Genomic DNA, 21,923 nt, shown 5'->3' with positions numbered 1-21,923 from the left:
AATAAATTAATAATAATAATAATAATAATAATAATAATAATAATAATAATAATAATAATAATAATAACCCATTACAGAGTAAAAACAATATCATAGGTCCATCTATTGTAATAATTTTATGAAATGGAAATTAAAATCTGGTTCTATCGCTGGGAGCCAGTGAAGAATGGGCACACTGGCACACAAAAAAAACCCCGTCTATTCAAAGCCACGCCCACAGAGTCAGCGCTACGTGCTTTAAAGATGGCGGCATGTGTGAGTGTGGGGTCTGATGTTTTTATTAGCCTCAAGTTTGTGATTTGAAGTACTGTATTTAGGCAGACGGTACACTTCAGGTTTCTGTAGATCGCTTAGACTCGCGCTCTCCGTCGTAGGGCAGATAGACGGGGATGTGATCGGTCACTGCGCTTGGAGAGGTAGAGTTGGTGGACAGTTTGACATGCTAAAACTGACAGCTGTAATCAGCTAGCTGTTCACGTAACTTACACTTAGAAAGGGCATTGTGCAGGAAACCTTCAGCAAATGTGACCTTCTGTGCGTCCAACACTACGTAGCCAGCAGGCGACAACCTGCTAGTCAGATCACATCCGTTGCCTGTTCTAGTCATGTTTAGAAAGTAAGATTGGGTGCTTTGCTATTGATATCAGGTGACCTGTCAGTCACTGAATGCTGGTGGTTGCATTAACTTGCACACCTTCCTACCCCATAGGTAAATCAGCTTTGTGTGTTTAGTAAAATTTATGTTGATTTTATTTATTTCGCCAAGCACCTCCAGCATTTTCAAGCTCATAACGCCCCTTTAATGAATGGCTCGGGGAAAGTAGTTTTGACTGGTGGTCTGTATATTTGAACAGGACAGGATTCAAGCCCTGAACCATAGCAAGAGTTGCCAAATTCTTCATTAAATATTTTTTTCCGGATCATTTCTCCAATACTATTTTGCGGTAGTATGCTATCCCGAGCTTTACGGAAATCCCTTTCCTGTGGAAATCCAATAGTGGCGGGTTTCACTGGGAGCTATTGTAGTCGTCTGTGTTTTCATCAGACCGCCGCGTGTAAAGTTGCTTCGCAAGCTGAATGTGGCTTCAAACCTGCGAAGGTGGCGGTTGTGACCAAGACCACACGATATGAATTCGAGCAGCAGAGATATCTCTACGCGGGACTGTCGGAGGAGGATCTTAAACAGCTGGTAAGACACAGGCCTGCGAAGAGGTGAATACACCTCTTTTATCTGTGTATTGATCAGATACACCGGTTTATCTTGTTACAGTACTTTTTAGGAGGGTGCTGTATTAAAACAGACATAAAAGTCTCACGTAATGACAACTACTGTACAGACTTTTGGCTTTACTTGTACATTTCTAACCAGTGGGGTGCTGTGGTCTGAAATGAGGAGACAAAGTCCTCAGTTTTTTATGTTTTTTTTTTTATCAATCAAATGTAAAATCATGTACGAGTTACTGTTTTCACATTTTCCTGGTTAAATACACATTACGCTACATAAAAAAAGAAACCAAATGCAATTCTATTTCAGTGCTGTTTTGTATTTTTACATAAACAATGCAATGTTCAAAGTAAAAAAATATCTGAAGTTAGTGATTTTACCCTTTTTTTTATTTTTTACATTTATTCAAAAATAACTAAAGGCAGTAACAATTTACACAATATATTTTACTTGTGAACTGATATTCAGCTGTTATTTTTAATAGTCAACTATTAAAAATATATCAAATATTATTTCGGAACCGCAGTCATCAAACGTATACACTGGTCATAGACACGAAGATGTATAGTTCATTCAAAAATTAAAATTGTCATTAATTCCTCACCCTCTTTCCATTCCAAACCCGTAAGACCCAATATATTTTTGATGAAATCCGAGAGCTCTCAGGCCCCTCCATAACACTTTCATGATCCAGAAAGGTAGTTAAAATAGGCCATGTTTTTGTACTCAAAAAGTATTCTCGTCGCTTCATAAAATTAAGGTTGAGCCACTGGAGTCACATGGACTATTTTAACAACCTTGAAAGTGTTCAATTAATTAATTAATTAAATACTACGTAACTCATAGTAGATCTGTGTTTAAAGGTTTTAAGTTGTCGTTCAAAATCAACTCCCCTATGGAGAAAATAAATGTGATAAAAATAAATAAAAAAATTTAAATGTTACTTCCGGAACCCAACTGTTGTACTCTGTTCTTTTAGTGTGATTTTACTAGTTGCAATTCTCTCTTCTTCTTTTTTTTAATAGAGTCATTGGCAATTTATTTGTAGATAGTCATATTTCGATATTAGATCTTAATATCTTCGTTCAAATATTTATATTTTATATATTTGGATGGGTTAACTTTTGATTTACCTAAAACTTTACTTCACTCAAACTGGCAGTGTTTTATAGGAGCACTTATATTGCTCACCAATAGAAGTTAATATTTTACCCCCCTTTCTTGCTGGTACTATTGTCAGCTCAATTCAGTAGCAAACAAAATGGGCTTAAAAGTATTAAGTAAAAGAAGTAAGTAATCTTAAAATAGTCCAACTAACTCCACACAGTGTGAAAAGACTGTTTAATTTTTACTAGTAATGATATTTTCAAGAAGTAATACATTGTTTATGATATTTAATCTGTGTTCTCCTTGTCATCACAGCTTGCCCTAAAAGGATCCAGTTACAGTGGGCTTCTGGAGAGACACAATATACACACCTTTAATGTTGGACAGATTGTGGACAGTCTACAGTAAGATGACACTAAAAAAAATGGAAATTCTGGCAGTATTAGAAATCATTTTCAAACAATTTTCAAAACTGTCCTTTCGTCTTTGTAGGAAACAGGGGATTGAGGTACGCATTGTAAAAAGAGGAGAGTATGATGAGGACACAGTACGATGGGCCGATGCCATCATCTCTGCTGGAGGTAAAGCTCAAGTTTTTATACTTGATTGTTTTACTGTGAACCAGTTGACGTATGAGAGATGGTTCCACAGGACTTTATGCAAGTGTATATACTCATACATGCATGCATTTTGGGGGCCCTAAGTAGATTTCCAGAATTTCCACACAGAAAACACACAATATTGTTAAATGTATCTGGGCGATGGAAAATAAGCTAATATACCGCCTTAAAATCGAAACAATTCTGAAAATACGGTATCTAGAATTATTCACGTATTTTGCCCACGATAACAATTTCATGCACAACACTGATACCGTTGTTACACTGGCACAGCGTCTTTAAAGCGCTCGGGAATGCCGAATTAAACCAATAAGACAGGATGCAGCAACCGCCGTTTTAACAATATATTTTTAACATTTATCACTTACCCTTATCTTACTCTCTTTTTCCCCCCATTTTCCTCTTCTCTGCACCAGATTGATAGTGTCGCCGCTTCTTCATTTTCAAACATTAACGCACATGCAAACTCATTATTACCATGCATCACTGTCTGAACGGCTGTCATGGGGGTCCCCTAGTGGCGACGGGACCCTAAGCAGCCGCTTAGTTCACTTATAGGGAGGGCCAGCTCTGCATACATACACACATGCTGTGTGGGAAGTTTTCTGTGCGCAAACATCCAAAGCATGCACCCAGAAATCTGCATCCCAGACAGTGCGAAACAACTGAATTGATCTCTCTTTCGCGTCTTCTTGCACTCAAACAGATATATTCAAACAAAATTACGTCTTGGCAAGTACAGTATCCTCGTAAACGTAAGAGTCTTTAGTGAACATAAACAGTTGAGAAATAAAACACATGTGTAACAGTATATTGGATCAATGCATTAGCTCTAAAAGTGACAGCAGCGTAATATTCCTGCTTCTGTCTGTGTTTTTAATGTTAATCAAACAACAAATCACTTAGCTTGACTGAATAACTTTTGTAATCTTAATAAAGATTCATCTTTTTGTCATAGCTGGTGAAAAATATGTATGTCCTGTAAAGTCACCGGCCATTGGCAGGTGTGACAAATAGTTAGTTTTAGGCCGTGTGTGTGTGTGGCGTGCGTGCGCGTGTGCGTGTGCGTGTGCGCGTGTGTGGACTGGTAATCCCTACGTTATGGGGACAAAATGTCCCCAAAAGATGGCAATATCCGAAATCCTCGTCCTTGTGGGGACATTTTTTGGTCCCCATGAGGTAAACATCTTATAAATCAGACTTTGATGTTTTTTGAAAATGCAGAATGTCTCCTGTGATGGGTAGGTTTAGGGGCAGGGGCAGTGTAGGGGGATAGAAAATACGGTTTGTACGGTATAAAAACCATTACGCCTATGGAAAGTCCCCATAAAACATGAAAACCCAACAAGTGTGTGTGTGTACAAATTCTAACAGACATTTTTTATTTCATAGGTGATGGAACCATGTTACTTGTTGCAAGTAAAGTGTATGATAAGAACAAACCTGTATTGGGGGTCAATACAGACCCAGAAAGGTAATAAAAACAAGCATATAGTGATTTTAAGTTTATTTGTTTTATAAGTATATAATGTACCTGTGTTTTGTATATAAAGGTCAGAGGGCCACCTGTGTTTACCTGTGCACTATACACATGCCTTTTCTGAGGCCTTACAGAAACTCAGGAAGGGTGACTTCAGGTAGGTTCCTCTTATTTACTCTTGCTTATGGTCGGCAGTAATCCAGTTTGCTACATAATCCAATTTGCAATCAGTTGTTTTCGTCTATACAGTACCTCTTGCTAAAGTACTCTGCACGCTAGTAATGCAATTTTGTTTATAAAGCACATTTCATACACAATGTACATTCAGAGTGCTTCACATTAAAAAAAGGAAATAAAATAAGTTTATAAAAAATGCCATTCAGTAAATGCAGGTTTGTTTTTAGTCAGGATTTTTACATGTGTTTTAAATCTAATCTCTTCTGGAATCTGGTTCCAACTGCCAGGGGCATAAAGCGTACTCGCCGTGTTTTGAGTGAACCCTTGGTACATCTAACTGACTTACATTGGTTTTTATAGGTTTATATTCGATTTGTTTAAGAAGTTGTAGTTCCAGTGAACAATTATGATTAGTATATCAGTTTGAAATATACTTGTCTCACTGGATGGCTAATGTTACTAGCTAAAAACTATTTCTGGTCTTCCTCTGGGGGGAGGTGCTTGGCAGCTCAGAAAGCCAAATCCTCCAATAAGTCGTATTTAAAACTAGGGTTGTTTTTTGTGTGCGTCAGTTGTTTTCGTCTATACAGTACCTTTTGTTAAAGTACTCTGCAAGAGTACTTTGTACTTTAGTAATGCAATTTTCTTTTATATATACATTTCATACACAATGTATATTCAGAGTGCTTGACATTTAAAAAAGGATTAAAATTATTTAATAAAAAAACGAAGTAAGTAATAATTACAAAGTGCTCATTCAGTAAATGCACAGCATTGTTTTTAGTCAGGGTTTAAATGTTGTTGTTTTGAGTGAACCCTTGGTACATCTAACTGACTTATATTTGTTTTTATAGGTTTATATTCAATTTGTTAAAAAAGTTGTAGTTCCAGTTAAAAAGTATAATTGAATATAACTTAACTAAATAAATATAGGATTAGTACCTGACGTACAAATAAAAATCCACCCCAACCAACTCTAATCATAAATGACTGTGATTGGTCCAGCCTTTCCAGCGTTAGGAAAAGTAACAGGCCACATTTGACAGTTTGGTTACACTTTATTTTACAGTGTCCTTGTTACACATGTAGTTACTATAGTAATAACTATACATTTTGCATTATTACATGCAACTAACACTCTAAAACACACCCGGACCCTATAGTAAGTACATGTAGTTACTTAATGTTAACTCAGTACTTAAATATATAATTACACTCTAACAATGAGCGGGTTACACATTGTTTTAAGGTGGCGTAGTTACATTGTACTTACTCAAATAAGTACTGAGTAATATTAAATAACTACTTATTACAGAGTTATGGTTAGGATTAGGGTTTGGTTTAGGGTTGGTTACTTGTAATTGTGCATAATTTACTGTTATTTCTATAGTAAGGACATGTAGTACGTCACCTTAAAATGAAGTGTTACCGACAGTTTAAGTGCTGCTATTTAGCTAGATTGAACCTGACCAATAAGAGACCACTTTAGAGCTGCTAAGCCCTATCCCATTTTTTGGGGTCGTCTGGTTCATTCTAATCATCATTGTACCTGCTTTATGCTGTCAATATATTCCTCTTCCTTTTTAAAAAAAAAAAAAAAAGTAACTGTCTTCGCTAGGTGGCAGTGGCGTCAGCGTATCCGTATGTACTTGGAGGGCACCGGGATCAACCCGACTCCAGTGGACCTGCATGAGCTGCAGCTGAGCCTCCAACAGCACAGCAAAGCACACCGTATCACCACTGAGACTCAGCGCAGTAAGAGTCCCATAGTACACATTGCTATCTCAACCTAACATTCCTCTCTGCTGCTGTACTGAATCTCACAAATACTGTCAAAAATGCTCAGGTCATATTTCAGAGTAAAATTAAGGAGAAAGGATGATTTTCATTACTATATTACAGTAATGTGACTAGTTGAAATAGTTTTTATTTTCTTGCAATAAAATTAGATTTGTTTGGTGCTTAATTATTGCAGAAAATATAAAATATCATCTAATCAAATTACATTAAAGTATTATAATATATATAACACACACATCTCATTATTGTATTGCAAAAAAATCTTACTCATTACTGTAGTACACAGCATATGATTTAAGCAGAAGTCTCTTCTGCTCTTAAGGCTGCATTTATGTGAGCCAAAAACGTAATATTAGGGCTGCACAATTAATCGAATTTGTAATCGTGATTACAATTACGGGTGCCACAATTATGTAATCGTTCAATAAAATGTAATCGCAATTACAAAACAAAGTAAAGTCCACTTATATTATTCTGTGTACTGTGTAAAGAAAAAAAAACACATTAAGTTTTTCCCCTATTGTTATTATTTTTAGTATAACATTATAATACCATGCATATTTTTACTTATATGTAAATGTGGGTCAATGACATGACATGTATTTTTTGTGTCCAAATTCATAATTTTCCTTAAAAAAATTGGTGTATATATATATATAAATACATGTCACATATCAAATTGATCTACAATATTTCCTTTTCTCTTTTAATTTTTTTGAAATTCAATTGACTTTTGGAGTTGTGGTGTTTCAAAGACCTAAAATGTCAGGTGGTGCGACCTGCAAATTTACATTTAAAAGTATCAGTTCCCACTGCAATTGCAAAATGAAGTAAGAAATATAACTGCAAACCATTATATAATGCATACAAACAATAATAATAATAAGAAAAAACATAAAACCTCCTTATGGAAAATTGTGTTCTGAACACATTTTAATTATGTGTATAATTATTTTAAATGAATATATGGTCGCACAACCTGACATTTTCTGGGTGGTAAAATCAGAAATCTTGTTTAATAATGAATTAATGCTGTCTTAAAAGCTGTAAAACTAATATGAATCAACACCATACATTTTTTGGACATAAAAATGCATTTTAAAACACTTTTGCTTAAAATTATTTTTTTTAACTTACAAAATTGTTTTATTTTTCGTAATTGTCATTGACCCATGTATATTTGACTTTTCGTAATCGTAATTAATAATCGCAATTACAATTTCAAGGGAATAATCGACAATTATGATTTTTGTCATAATCGTGCAGCCCTACGTAATATTTTTACAAAAAATATTTTCTATTTGAATATATTGATGGCAAAGCTGAATTTTCAGCATCATTACTCCATTCTTCAGTGACACAAGATCCTTCAGAAATCATTTGTATATGATGATTTGATGCTCAAGAAACATGTATTATTATTATTCATGTTGAAAACAGCTGTGTACAATTTTTTCCAGGATTCTTTGATGAATAGAAAACTCAAAAGAAATGCATTTACATTTGCAAGAAAAAGTATGTGAACCCCTTGCAGAATCTGTGAAAATGTGAATCATTTTAACAAAATATCATACAGATCATACAAAATGCGTTATTTTTTATTTAGTGCTGTCCTGAATAATAAGATATTTTACATACATTTTTTTTTTTACATATAGTCCAACAAGACTATAAAAAATAGCTGAATTTATAAAAATGACCCCATTCAAAAGTTTATGAACCATTGTTTCTCAATACTGTGTGTCGTTCCCTGGATGATCCACGGCTGGTTTTGTTTTGTGATGGGATGGTTGTTCATGAGTTTCTTGTTTGTCCTGAGCAGTTAAACTGCCCAATGTTCTTCAGAAAAATGTAATTGATCTGTTAAATTTCCCAATACATTCTAGTGTTTTTGCATGTTTAATGGTTGAATCAGACTAATTCCATCCAAACTAACTCCTATCTATTGTTAGAGGAGATAATGGTATCATACTTTTGCAACAGGTACGACACACGACAGTTCTGAAAGGCCTCGCCTACTCCCTGTCCGAGGGCTCAATGAGATCTTCATCGGCGAGTCCCTGTCCTCCAGGTATATATCCCTGCCCACCTGTCTGTGATGTTGTGGAACTAGTACTAAGTTGTCCTAAGTACACTGCATCTCATTAAACACTTAATGCACCCCCCCCCCCCCCCAACTCCCCTTACTTGTGGATTTCTGTTTGCCACAGGGTGAAGTATAAATCCTTCAAACCCCATCTTACCCTCTCGCTTCATAGGGCTTCATACTATGAAATCTCCATTGATGACGGGCCGTGGGAGAAGCAGAAGAGCTCAGGGCTCAGCATTTGCACTGGAACTGGATCTAAAGCCTGGTGAGTCAAAGCGTTACTTACTAGTGACCTTAAAATGATCTTCTATTGTTTGAGTTAAATAATTTTTCTTACTTCATCCAGGTCCTACAATATTAATAAGCTTGTGGCGCAGGCAGTGGAGGATGTCCTTAGAATAGGTAAGAAACACAAACAGTTATGACGGCACAGTTTGCAATCGTCAGTCAGTACAAGCACGATCTTGATGTTTTCTGTATCTTAGGTAAATCAAAAACGGGTTTGGATGTTCCTCTAAATCGGGAATTCATTGCGAGTGGTGAGTTCACAATAGAACATCTGGTGACACTTTACAATAAAGTTCAGTTTCTTAACTATATCAGTTAACATGAACTAACAATGACAAATACATTTATTAATCTTAGTTGATGTTAATATTTACTAATACATTATTAAAATCAAAAGTTGTATCTGGTAATATTATTTAAGGTACATCTGAACTAACAATAAAAAGTTGTATGATTAGCAAAGATTATTAAATACGTTTACAAATGTGTTGATCATTGTTAGTGTATGCATTAAACAATGTTAACTAATGGAACCTTATTGTAAAGTGTTGTCTATATATATATATATATAAATAGATTTGTATTGAAATTACATTTTATAGTTTTAATTCTCATAAATTTCTTAATTTATACAATTAATATTCAGCCATTTATATATTTTTCTCTCTTTTTGTGTTCAGTGACTGAAACGTACAACGAGTCTCTTATCTTCGGCCCAGAGGAGAACAAACTTTTCTTCAGTATAAGGGAACCTATAGTCAACAGAGTATTTTCCAATAGCCGACAAAGGGGTTTTGCCAAAAAGTACGTTTTCATTTCCATCATCACTACTTGGGTTAAATGTTGCAAAATGTTCACATTATTACATTAATATTAGTCTTGGTTAAGGTTAACTTCTACATATTTTAACATTTGTAGCATTCTTAATGTTTTTATTTTTTATATATGTAACATTTCATGTTTCTTTACAATACATTACTAATTAACAATAGTATATTCATAACATTTACAGAATGTATGTTAATGTTTATTGTTAGTTCATAATACAAAATCTATTAACTGTTAACCTTATTTTAAAGTGTTGTGAATAGTTCTCCATATATTTTTGACAACAAAAAAAACTGTTGAAAAATGCTGCAATAATGGTAATGCTAACGTGCTACTTGTTTTCTATAGGGTTTGTGTCCGCTCAAGGTGCTGGGATGCCTGCATGGTGGTGGATGGTGGGACGTCCTTCGAGTTTAATGATGGTGCCATTGCTACAATCATCTTAAATGAAGAGGATCTGTTGCGAACTGTCATTCTTGATTAAATCCTTTGATACATCAAACTGTTGCTCGAGGAGCTTCTATATTTAAGGACTGAATGAATGGCTGGTTAAAGTCAGACTTTGAGATGAACAGCTGGTTGTTTAACCACGGAGTTAAGGGATGGTGATTTGCAGATTAAATGTACATAATCAGGATTTCACACTTCTGTAGTCTGGTCTTTAAATGACCCTCTTGAGAGATTAACATTATTTTTCCTAGACACATTGGCATTAGATTGCCATGTGTCACATATCACTTTTGCTGTATTTAAACAACAGCCTAGAAATTACCATGTTACAGAAATGTGATTGGAACTTTGCCATTTATAATACATTTTTTAAACAATGTGCCAAACATGCACAAGTATTTCGTAGAATTCAGTAATTCCTGAAATTGCAACCCATAAAAATATCTACTTATTTCAATGTTCAATGAGGTTCACAATAGGGAAAATGTTTGGCTGCAGAATCCAACTCTACTCCATCAGGTCAAGACATTATGCAAAAAGCTTGTTCAAAACATGGGAAAATTTTGTAAAACAACATTCTACATTATTTTACTGCATCATTGACATTTGTTGGAGAGTATCGTTTTGTGTGACTTGGGAAACAGATCAACTCACGACATGAAGATGACTTTAAATAAAAAGCAATACATTTATTTACAATTCACATGTAAACAATTCATAAAAATGTTGTACAAAATTCAAGTTTTCCAATATTAAAACTGGTCAGAAAAATTGAAGAAATTCACAATATTTTCTCTGCTACTAAAGCACCTGGTTTACCGCTTTTGTTTGGCAAAATACTTCAGGAACAATATAAAACAACCGTAAACCATTCTCTTACTACTAAACTAGTCCTTGATAATCCTATAGCAAAACTGGAAACTTACTTGATCTTGGCAGGAAAACAGATCTTGCATTTGACAAATAGAACCTACTATGTTCTAGATTTCACTTGAAGCAACAAATCTAGTGAAACTCACCGTTTTTAAAACAACAGCTAAAATATCACTTACGAACTTGTCCACTTATTTTGTGATAAAAGATATCTTTGCTGCAACATGACAAGAACAACACAATTCAAGATTGTCAGGATCTCAAACAATTTTCTTCACAAAATTGAAACTTTTACAATATAAAACAAGAGGACTTGTCAGTGATCTTGAAGACATTTTTAAAAATCACAATTAATTGGGCACAATAAAAGAAATACTGACTATTATTAAAGATGTTTTACCATTTGGTTTACCCTGTAATCATCTTGGATTAAAAACATTAATGTTTGTAGACGAGTCGGCAGTGCATTCCCCAAAGTGTGCGATCTTTTCTTGATGACGAGGTGGGACGTGCCACAGTGGAGAAAGGCTGTGTGTTGATCTGTATGTGCGGTAGACCTTTACAAAGAATGGGCAGGTAGCTGTCCTGTATGAGCCCGAAGACCTCCAGGGTCTGCAAATTTAGAAACTTTTCAAAGTCACTGTAGAGAGAAAGAATAGTTATTGCTTGTATGCAGAGACTATTTACAGACATAAAAGCACTCGAAGCGAGACCATGTTATCTTTCTGAATTCAACGAATCTCTTACATGAGAGAAGCTGGGTGGATCTGATAACAACGGCTCAGTCCCAGATGTCTCAGGGAGGAAAGGTCCTGCAGGACTGAGAAACTGTCTGTCGTCACAAGCACGCTATCACTGTAAAGACAAAACATAACCGAATGTTTGCGATTATGCATCCGATCCACAAACATATTCCCCAATCACAAACTCACCTCAAATCTACGTTTGTGAGGTTCGGACATCTTTTTACTATAGCTTTGACATCTGAAACACAAAAATACATAAATTATCTTTGCGTGGAATGGAAAAACGTATTTACATAAAGCTGAGCTGCATGCTTTCCTCACCTTCCATGGTGAGGTTTTGTCTGTAACCACTGATGTTCAGTTGAGTGACGCTGGAGGGAATGTTGTTAGCAATGGCTTGAACATGAAGATTGTTGAAGTCACACCATGACACATTCATTTCTTCAATTCTGGGTTGAGAAAAAGACGGGCCAAAAATGACTTTCTGATAATGAATACGTCAGCACATTTAAGCAAACAATAAGGTACGAGAGGCTGTGCTGCGACTTATTCATGATACAGCACTAGCCTTGAGAACCTTATTGCTTTTATAAAACGGTTACCACACAATACAAACAAAGCCACTCAAAAAAAATCATTAAAAGCAATAGAAGTTACATTATTACGCCATTAGATGACGGCAAAGTCTGTCTTGAGTCAGTAGTGAAAACATATATTGAAAGGACTGAAAATTGTTGTGAACACAGAGCAAGGCGCAACTGACAAAAGCTTTGACTAGCGCTGTCAATTTCAGGTCAAGGGAAAACCCCTTAACATTTAAAAGGACAAGATATCGCAGCGGACATTCAAATTGATTTTTTATTATGAACATAGGACTGACCGGAAGGAAAATGCTATAAATGCAGGCAAACACACTCGATCTCTATATAATATAGTAAGCTTCAATGAACAATATCAATGAGAACAAACATATGTTTACATTGCTAAGAGTGGTTGCTAAGGGTGTTGTGTAGTGATACCAAAGACTTTATATATAGGAAGACATTACACTCCGATTACTTATGAATGGGAGAAAGTGCAACACACAACGTTTCCCCATTCAAAGAGATAGAGCTGCACTTGCATGCCCGAGAAGCGTCTCAAAGATGGTCGCCGAGTGAAATTACTTGTCTTAAAGGGATTTGGTGATGCACAGAAGCGTTGGATGAAGCGGTCATAGCAGTGTTTTATCGTGAATAAAAAGCTAAATGAGCAAATTAGAAACAAGGACTGGAACTAACCATTTCATAAAACTAACTAAATAAAAAAAAAAACAAGACAGAAAACTCTGCTCCTCAAACTTACTACTACTAATAAATAATTGGTCCTTGAATGTACATTGTATAATTATAAAACATCACTTCTGATCAAAGAATTTCAAGATTAAATAAATGCTGTTTTTTTTTTTACCTTTACGATTCCTGAAATTAAATAATAAAAGCACAATGCTTCCCTAAAAATATTAAGCAGTGCAACTGTTTTCAATATTGACAAGAAATGTTTCTTGAGCATCAAATCACCACATTAGAATTATTTTTTGAAGGATCATGTGACACTGAAGACGGGAGTAATGATGCTGAAAATTCAGCTGTTCCATTACTTATAGAAATACTATCATTTAAAATACAATAAAATGGTAAAGAAAAAAATTGTACATTAGTTAATCTTACCGAGTGCAAGATTTCAGCATCTCAGCCAGAGATTCAGGAGAGAAGCCAGAACAGCCACACAAATTCAGCCGCACAAACTCAGTATTTTGGGCAAGAGAACTGCAAGAAAGCAAAATAGAAAAGGTTTAAAGGAAAAGAATGTGTAATTTCTACATATAATAAAATAAATTTGATTGCTTGGCACACATTCAGAAGGGATCACATTTTTAAATCCACAGAACTCAAGAAAATCAGCAACAGCTAAAATTCTTGTTTTTTGATAAAAGCCAAATGCAGTTTGATTGGTTGAAATTTAAACACCTTTTTATTGGTCAATGTGTGCCACTAACAGAAATGGTACATTCAAGTCATCATGGGAAGTTTGTATTAACTAGTTGTGAAGTCATGTTAACAACATCAGGCTCACTGGGAGAAGATTAGAGTAAACTAATTATAACTGTCTGAAAGGATTGTTATTGCCGCTTCCACAGACATCAGTGTGTTTTTGCTAGTACTAAATGTTTTGTGCATCTAAATGTCTGAAACCTAAAATAAACATTATGTGGTTGAAAACACTGAATAGTTGTGATATGTGAATGTGACAAGCGTTGGGTACGTCTGTCTCTGGCTCGGCGCCAGCCAAAGTGTGAAACCACGTTTGAATTCAAGTGGCACCGAAATGAGGCACATGAGGACTTTATCATTACATATTATATTGCTATATTACAATGCTTTCATGTTTTATGCAGGCAATTAGCTTATTTTGTTGTAAATAAAGAAGCCTTACAATGTTACGGTGGAATACCACAATAGTTAGAGGTATTCTGCCAGGTTTCTCACTGACACACCCCCTACTCAAACTCCTGAAGAAATTCCTGTGATCCCCCACCATAGACCGTAAAAAAAATACCTTCCACTGAAGAAAAGTGAAGCCGCTATGGTCTGAATATGGCGCTGACATCTTATGCAGATTTGGGACCGAGTCTGCACAGCAGAGAAAGCGGGACCGGAGTCTACGCAGTAGAGCAGGAAGTAGAGGGCGTAGATTTGGTTTGAACATTGGGGGGTTGAACGTTGGTGTGCTGCCTGTTATTTATTTTTTTATGTGTATTGTTATTGGATAAATTATATCTATCTATCTATCTATCTATCTATCTATCTATCTATCTATCTATCTATCTATCTATCTATCTATCTATCTATCTATCTATCTATCTATCTATCTATCTATCTATCTATCTATCTATCTATCTATCTATCTATCTATCTATCTATCTATCTATCTATGCTTTAACTCATGGGCGTCGGAAGCAAAAAAAAATGTGGGTGGGTACTCTCTCAGAATTTTTTTACTGGAGTAGATGCCATTTACATTAAGTACAAATATATCGCCTTGTTTGCTAAACATCTGGTTGGACAAGACAAGTCTACGGAAATCACCATGTCTTTGACAGTGGCTATAGTGCAGGGGTAAGACGCATGACATCAAGTTGTGACGCAAATTGACCTGCAGTTCGAATCCGCCTTTTGCTGAACTAACTCTACTTTTCCAATCACATATCAGATCGGAAAGGCATTTATTTTCAATCAAAATGAAGAAAATAGTAGAAAAGTGGAAATAAAGCATCTAACATGCGTTTAATAAAAAGTGTTTATTGGTTAGGGGTAGGTAAACAGACATTAGAGACATTGGATTAGAGACGATAAAGTGAGTGGGTCCAATATCATTGATCGTAAAAAGTGGGTGGGTCTTGTCCCACCCACATACAATGGTTCCGACGCCCATGTTTTAACTGATTACAAATTCAATACAAATATGAAAGAGACAATTCATTTAGACATTTATTTTAAGATTTTTACATTCCACCTTAATGCATTTCATTTTTTTTTTAAAGGGAAACACATGGCTCTTGAACAACTGTAAATCATTGATAATTACAGACACTATTGAAAAATGAACTAGCAAAACAGACGGCTGATTTGGTAACTTGTTATACTGATAGTTATAGCTAAATTAGCTAGCTAAAATATATGTGGTGTGTACTTAGCTATTACACAATATTCTCATACCTCATTCTCAGTACATGCTTTATTTTTATTTTTTGCATCCCTCCCTGACCAGCAGTTAAATATGTTAAACAGTTATGGAAATGTAGAAATTGCAGCTAAAGCTCAAATCTCCTCCCGAAAAAAGTCAGTTGGTGCCTCAGTGACAACTTCACTCAGAAGTTGTCAATCTCAGCTGTCAATCATGACATCACCCCCCGGTTTTTATAGCATCAAATAATTAACTAAAACCAAACTTATTTAAAATCATGCATGATAAAAACTGCCAAAAATGACAGAAATCTAGCCTGACAAGCCAGACCCACATCAAGATGTTGGGTCTGGGAATACCATTGGCAGGGCTCAATCCGAGGGGCGGTATAAACGGTTGTCTTTCAGATTCCCTCTGCACGCAATTGGATAGCGATGCAACCAACCAGAGCAACGAAGAAGGTGAAGCGGAGCTAGTTGATAGATTAAACTTTCACCGTATCCGTTCGGCAAAACTTAGAACGCATCTTCCTTTTTTAAGAACGACTTCAGTGCCGTTCTTTGTTCTTTTCTCAAAGAAAAACTTATCTCCAAGTCTTCCAGAGTCGCGACCAAAGCCGATTCGAAAGACCGCTGTTCGCCAGCTGCTTTGTTTACAAGTAGCACATGGAACCACCGCAACTCTGCCGTCATTATGTTAAGCCCGCCCACCGACTCTATACATGATGTGATTGCCCTGACCAGAGTTAGGTTTTTGCAGCTCGCAAGCCAACGGAGAGTTGCTAGACTACCCTGGCTGCAAATTAGATTTGCTGCTGCTAGGGTGCGTCTAGATTCCAAGGCTAACAGAAATCATCTTTGGAAAAAATTATATGACGTGTAATTTGATTGTTTAGTTTGTCTCACGTCCATTAGAATACATGGAGGGGCGGGGGTTATGAGCTATACTGGGACCAACCACCTGGGGGCGATCGAGGCATTTTGGCTTCAGTTTTCAACACAAGTGCAGCACGCTTGTCCCCCACTGGCATTCATTTGCGTTTAACTAGTAAATACAATCTTTCCAACATGACTTGAACGCACCAAAAATATATGGGTAGGGTGTAGTGTGCAAAATGGCTTTTAGACTGTCACTTACTGAATAATACTATCAGAGAGCACCAATCCTTCGAGACTGAGATTCTGTAGATGTCTACAGCGTAACAGGATGTCTTCAAGAACAGACGTCTCCACTGTGCAGTTTGATAAATCCAGATGTTGGATGCGAAGTGTCCTGTAATCCAAACAGTACTGAAAATTACAAATCTAAGAGAGCAATAACAGAAGAAACTGCACAACATATCTAAACTATGACCATATGAAAACACACATTACTCACTCTGTACTTTTAAAACTGGGTTGACCGATGCAGGTGTGTGGACAGCGCAGCCTCAACGCCCCAGCTGAGAGCACCTGCCCAAGCTCCGCATCTAACTGAGCTTTTCCCACCAGGTCCACACCGTGCCACAGAGACTCATCAAACCTGCAAATGCAGAATTTTGACTATTATTATTTATACCACAGGTGATCAGTGGTCTACCAAACTTCTAACACTGGCTTTGTAAGAAAACTGTATCAATAACTTACGCTAAACGATGCCAGCGCTTGCAGACCCATGATGTCCTGAGGAGATCTTGCAGTGAGAGACGAGACAAGATTCCCAGCAACAACTCATCAGGTAAACTGTCCCAACACAAGCCTACTGGGGGAGGAGCAAATAAACAAATTAAACCCTCTACTGCTAATAAAGCCCATGTTACATCTAAGCAATTACAATTCAGTTAGTGACCTTTAAAGTACCGTATTGTTTTAAATATAAGACAATGTTTTTTTCTTAGAAATACAGCTGAAAACAGGTTCCTCTTATATTAAGAGTCTAGACTTTTACATGTCAATAATACACCCATAACAATACGTGGCGGCAAATACATGTAAAACGAGTGTGCCAAGAAATACGGTGTCATGGAGTGTAATGTTAGATCATGGCGAGCGCAAAAACTTTAAAAGTCTTTAAAAAGCTAGCAGGCCAAGAAAAGCTGTCATGTTTGCGTGCCTTGCTGATGGGACCAAACTTGGCCCGTAAATAATTTTAAAGCGCAAGACGGTACCCAGGTTTTCAATTTCACTACAACTACAATTTCAGTTCTACTGTTAAATTAAATTGGTAGGCTACATGATTGATAGCCTAATTGTTATATAATTCACTACTTATGGACAACATTATTTTTATGGTATGCCAAAAAGTGTTTATTTTTAAAAGGTGATCATTGGTACATATTACCAGTATTTACCATACTTTCAACACAAATTAAAATAAGAAAAATATAAAATGTGATTTAACATTTAGTTTCCAAATAGTACATTTTGAAAAAGGGGGGTTCGTCTTATATTCAGAACAACCAGGGCATTAATAAAAAGTTTGCTCATGCAACCATATCCCATTTTCCTTTACAGCTCTTATACACAAGACAAAACATGTTTTTGTTCCAATCAGATAAACCTATTAAGTCTGACGTTTTACATGCGCTTCTTAGATGGATGTTTTTTCATAATTGATAGAGCAAGCATTTATGGACTATATAGTTTGATACTGTGAGAAGAACATAGATCTCACACTCGAGGAGGGAATTTGTATGAATATGCAATTTGGTGCAGTGTCAAACTATAAAATGTAAAACTATAAACGCCTGATGTATTATACTTGAACATGCTTTTTCTTTTTAAAAAATGTATGTATAATTAAGTAAACTGTATTCAGTTAATGTTCATCTTGAAATATTTTTATAGAAGTTATTAGGTTTACCTTATAATTTCAAAGATTTCACACCAGAAAGACATACCACAAACTTACAATTATACTAAAAGGACTTTTTTTCTTACTAAAAAGTGTGAACTATCAACCATAGGGCAAAATGCATGACATAGATCATGTACAACAGGTTCTTCAGCAGTTTCGATCATTTAGCGGACTTAGCAATGCATGTATCAGATATGATACCTGTGTGCTTTATAGGGTTAAAACTCTCAGTCAGTCACAAACCTGATGATTCTCTTCTTTTTCTAGGACGTCTGGCTAGAACAAATACATTTTCCTCATTTTCTTTCCCTTTTGCAGAGGTCAGAAGCTTTTTGTGTGGGGGTGACCACTGCTGGATGAGCTCGTTTGGAGTGTTTTCGGTGTCTAGACCCCCACTGCAGGAGGGCCGCCTTTTCCATTTAGTCCTCTGAGGCCTCCACAAGGATCCCTCCAAATTCTCACTCAGTTCTTGAAATGGCCTACATAAAAACAAGGAAACATTAAGCAACACCACCATTTCTAGTTGTTGAGAGGATATTTATAGAGGCAGCAGCAGAAAGCAATATGAAACCATTTACTCGAGTTCCCAAACATACGATTGCACATAAGTTCAGCCTACAACAATGTATAAAACAAGTATGCATAACCTCTCACTACTCAATATGTAATATTTGAGAAAACTCTGACACCATTACAACTGTTTCGATTGTTTTTATACTTTAGATCCCACGCTCACTTTACAAGTTCTGTGATGCCCGCCATTTGTCGCGAGCGCCTTGATACCAAATATAGCTCCCATACTAATGTGTCCTTCAGAAAAACAAAACTAAATATGAACCAATGAAACCAAACATTAAATTGATGGAAAGAACGTTCACGACTTAGATTTGCTAATATAAATTCGCGATTGGTGGAAAAAAAAATCATCCTCGCGCGTCACAAAAGTGGTGGCGCGCGCCAACAGCACATTTGACTAAAATGTATTTTAAAAAGCGTCCTGTAGAACTATGCACCAGTGATCTAAAGTCATGTTTTTAACAAGTTAATCACTGTGTTCAGTGCTTCTTATAATGCACCAAAAGTTATATAAGTTATAAAACGCAGCAAAGTGGAGGGAGAATCCAGAAGTAGTGTGCAGAAACACACACGTCTCTACATTTTGTGCAAATACGCGCTATGTAAAATACAACTCCTAATTCAGGTTTGCCAAGTTCAAATAAATATATTACCTTTCGTTTGACATCTTGACTTCGTAATGTTACTGAAAGTATTAACTTCTGCAAACTTCCAGAAGCAGCGGCTTCCCCACAGGCTGGCGGCGCATTTAAACCTGCCTCGGGACCGCCTGTCCTGCTGCGATGCCATTGGCTGCAATGTGGGTGGCCGGAAGTGATGCATATCTGACAACGAGGGATATTGACTTGCTGCCCTCTACTGTGGAGGACTAACACCACCACATGTTTTTTTCCCATGTAAAAACGTGGTGTCATGACGAGACATGCCAGTTACATGCAGTTAAAACAGATTAGAATAAACTAAATTAAGTTGATTAAGTCACACAATCACACATTTACAGACACTAGAAACCTGTGGCTAGGGAGGTTTGCATGGATTCCCAGCAACAGCTCATCAGATAGACTCCAATTATGAGAAAACCAATTATGATCTCTACTGCTCACACACAGTCCATGTTACAGCACGCATTCAGCTGAATCCTGAATGCAATGGGCAGAGACTAACGGGAGATACCGAAAGTGTTTAAAAGAGACATTCTCTTGAGGAATTAAGCGGTTGAATCTAAATATAAATGTATCCCATGCACATTTCCCGCACAGTTCCTCAATATAATGTTTAGCCTACCTGTTGACTTGAAGTCACTTCGTCTAGTCCGAATGAATCATGAATGGTAAAATACTGTTAACCGCATACAGCTCTAAAAAAAAATAGACCATATGTTAATTTATCCATTTTAAATTGAAACCAACTAATAATTTTTTATTGAATGTGACAATACACGTTCTCGGTTTTGACATATTAGAGTATACAAGGGTGAACGTCCATATATATATATATATATATATATATATATATATATATATATATATATATATATATATATATATATATATATATATATATATATATATATATATATATATATATATAATGTGCAAATATAGTTTACTACACAACTACAATTAGCCACAGAACTTTTACAGTTAATTTCCTTTTCTTTATTCCCTTAAATCCCTTTTAATCCTTTAAATAATTTAAATAACAAGACCATTACCCCTTTCCTTCCCTGTATTTGCCACATTAACCATTTAATGATCTACAGCTAAATAGAGAGAGCTGTGGTGAGAACTAAACAAATATTTAATTACTACATTAGTCATTTCTCGCTAGAAATGACATCAGAAGTGGAAAATGTTGGTAAAAAACGTACATTTACACACAAACTGTCCAGCAAATGCAACTCTCGGACTGCAAGAATCCATAATCGGTACAACATTCCATCTCCAGTTTTCCAACACACACAAACTAACAGCAAATACAATGTTAATATCAATGAAGTAGCCATTTTACAAAAGCAATTATACTGGGGATGTGATCTCATCTGTGTCATGCTGCATCATAGTCATGAGCAAATAGTAGTTGATCACACCATCTTTGTAGTATTGCTTAAAGGTTTAATAATATTGGTTGTTTTATGTTTTCCCAGGTTCAGCAGGCATTGCAAGTCACAGGAACAGGAGATTTTGAAGCAGGGTCCAAGCCCCAGATGAACCCATGGCAGGACCTTCCAAAAGTTTCCTGCAGCTATGCAGATAGGACCAACTCTCTATTCAGGCAATTTGGCTGAGCCTCACCTTTTTATCCTGCCACCAACCACTGCTGGGGAGGCAAACCTCAGACCATCTCCCAGACTCCACCATCACATCAAGGACTTCCTGTCATTGCACCAGCACCACCCGTCTCTCTCCCTTTCATTGTACCAGAAAAAGTGTAATAAAGAGAGAAAGCCACCATCACATCTTCAATACTTTGGCAACTGGTACTGCAAAGAGTCTGAGACTCAATCATATGGTGAATGGAGGGCTGTGCTGGAGGATTTATTTGTGAGTTTTCTGAGATGAAAGTTCAATTGCACTGATGTTCACTCGGCTGGGCGATTTGCTATTTGCTGCCCTGGGCAAGATTTTACTTGGTGCCCCTTGTATCAAGGTTTAGCACTACATGTTATCAGTCTAAATTGTGGAATTACTACTGTTTTATTTTTGTAATGCATTGATGTTTTTTATTTTATTTATTTTTTATTGTTGTTGTTTTATACAATGTCCAGTCCATTCTACACCGTCATTATGATATTATAATTTTTTTTAAAGGCTGATGATAGTTAAACTACAAAAATAGCACATAGGCCACATTACAGCCTAAACACAAATAGCAAAAGTGCATCTAGCATTCATTCACAAACTATTCATTGAGAACTAGTGTGTCTAAGTGTTTGTTTTCCAGTAGATGGCAGCAATCCTCCACTAAACTATGCACATTCACCATGTTTTCACCATGAATTAAACTGAGAAATTTTATATGAATTTTACATAAAATGTTGCTCTTTTAAATAAACCTGTATATAAATATCATTACTAATTTCGGCAAATACATTTTAAAATGT

General features: G+C 36.1%; 2 protein-coding genes across 4 annotated transcripts; one reads left to right on the top strand and one right to left on the bottom strand.

Annotated features, from left to right (window-relative positions):
• The first annotated feature begins 210 nt into the window (after positions 1 to 210).
• nadk2 (NAD kinase 2, mitochondrial) lies at positions 211 to 10,867 on the top strand. Of its 2 annotated transcripts, none has more exons than XM_079835509.1 (12): positions 211 to 1,189; positions 2,648 to 2,736; positions 2,825 to 2,913; positions 4,345 to 4,426; positions 4,506 to 4,589; positions 6,228 to 6,364; positions 8,393 to 8,480; positions 8,668 to 8,763; positions 8,845 to 8,900; positions 8,984 to 9,037; positions 9,467 to 9,590; positions 9,963 to 10,867. In XM_079835509.1, the coding sequence occupies exons 1-12, from the start codon at positions 950 to 952 to the stop codon at positions 10,096 to 10,098; spliced, it is 1,275 nt and encodes a 424-aa protein (XP_079691635.1). In that variant the 5' UTR covers positions 211 to 949; the 3' UTR covers positions 10,099 to 10,867. The 2 variants fall into 2 exon arrangements, with proteins under 2 accessions (XP_079691635.1, XP_079691634.1); XM_079835508.1 differs by having other exon boundaries at positions 213 to 1,189; positions 8,620 to 8,763; positions 9,963 to 10,838.
• skp2 (S-phase kinase-associated protein 2, E3 ubiquitin protein ligase) lies at positions 10,730 to 19,625 on the bottom strand. Of its 2 annotated transcripts, XM_079835510.1 has the most exons (10): positions 19,474 to 19,625; positions 18,488 to 18,723; positions 17,035 to 17,149; positions 16,787 to 16,930; positions 16,547 to 16,681; positions 13,393 to 13,491; positions 12,005 to 12,132; positions 11,870 to 11,921; positions 11,685 to 11,792; positions 10,730 to 11,577 (listed from the first exon to the last, which is right to left on the bottom strand). In XM_079835510.1, exons 1-10 carry the CDS (start codon positions 19,485 to 19,487, stop codon positions 11,376 to 11,378), a joined length of 1,233 nt encoding a protein of 410 aa, XP_079691636.1. In that variant the 5' UTR covers positions 19,488 to 19,625; the 3' UTR covers positions 10,730 to 11,375. The 2 variants fall into 2 exon arrangements, with proteins under 2 accessions (XP_079691636.1, XP_079691637.1); XM_079835511.1 differs by lacking the exon at positions 13,393 to 13,491 and having other exon boundaries at positions 19,474 to 19,591.
• Positions 19,626 to 21,923: the final 2,298 nt, after the last annotated feature.

The sequence above is a fragment of the Gobio gobio genome (genome assembly GCF_949357685.1).
Source record: "Gobio gobio genome assembly, chromosome: 14".
Classification (NCBI taxonomy): domain Eukaryota; kingdom Metazoa; phylum Chordata; class Actinopteri; order Cypriniformes; family Gobionidae; genus Gobio; species Gobio gobio.
The sequence above is the reverse complement of the archived record's forward strand: the minus strand, read 5'-3'. Positions and strand labels throughout refer to the sequence as shown.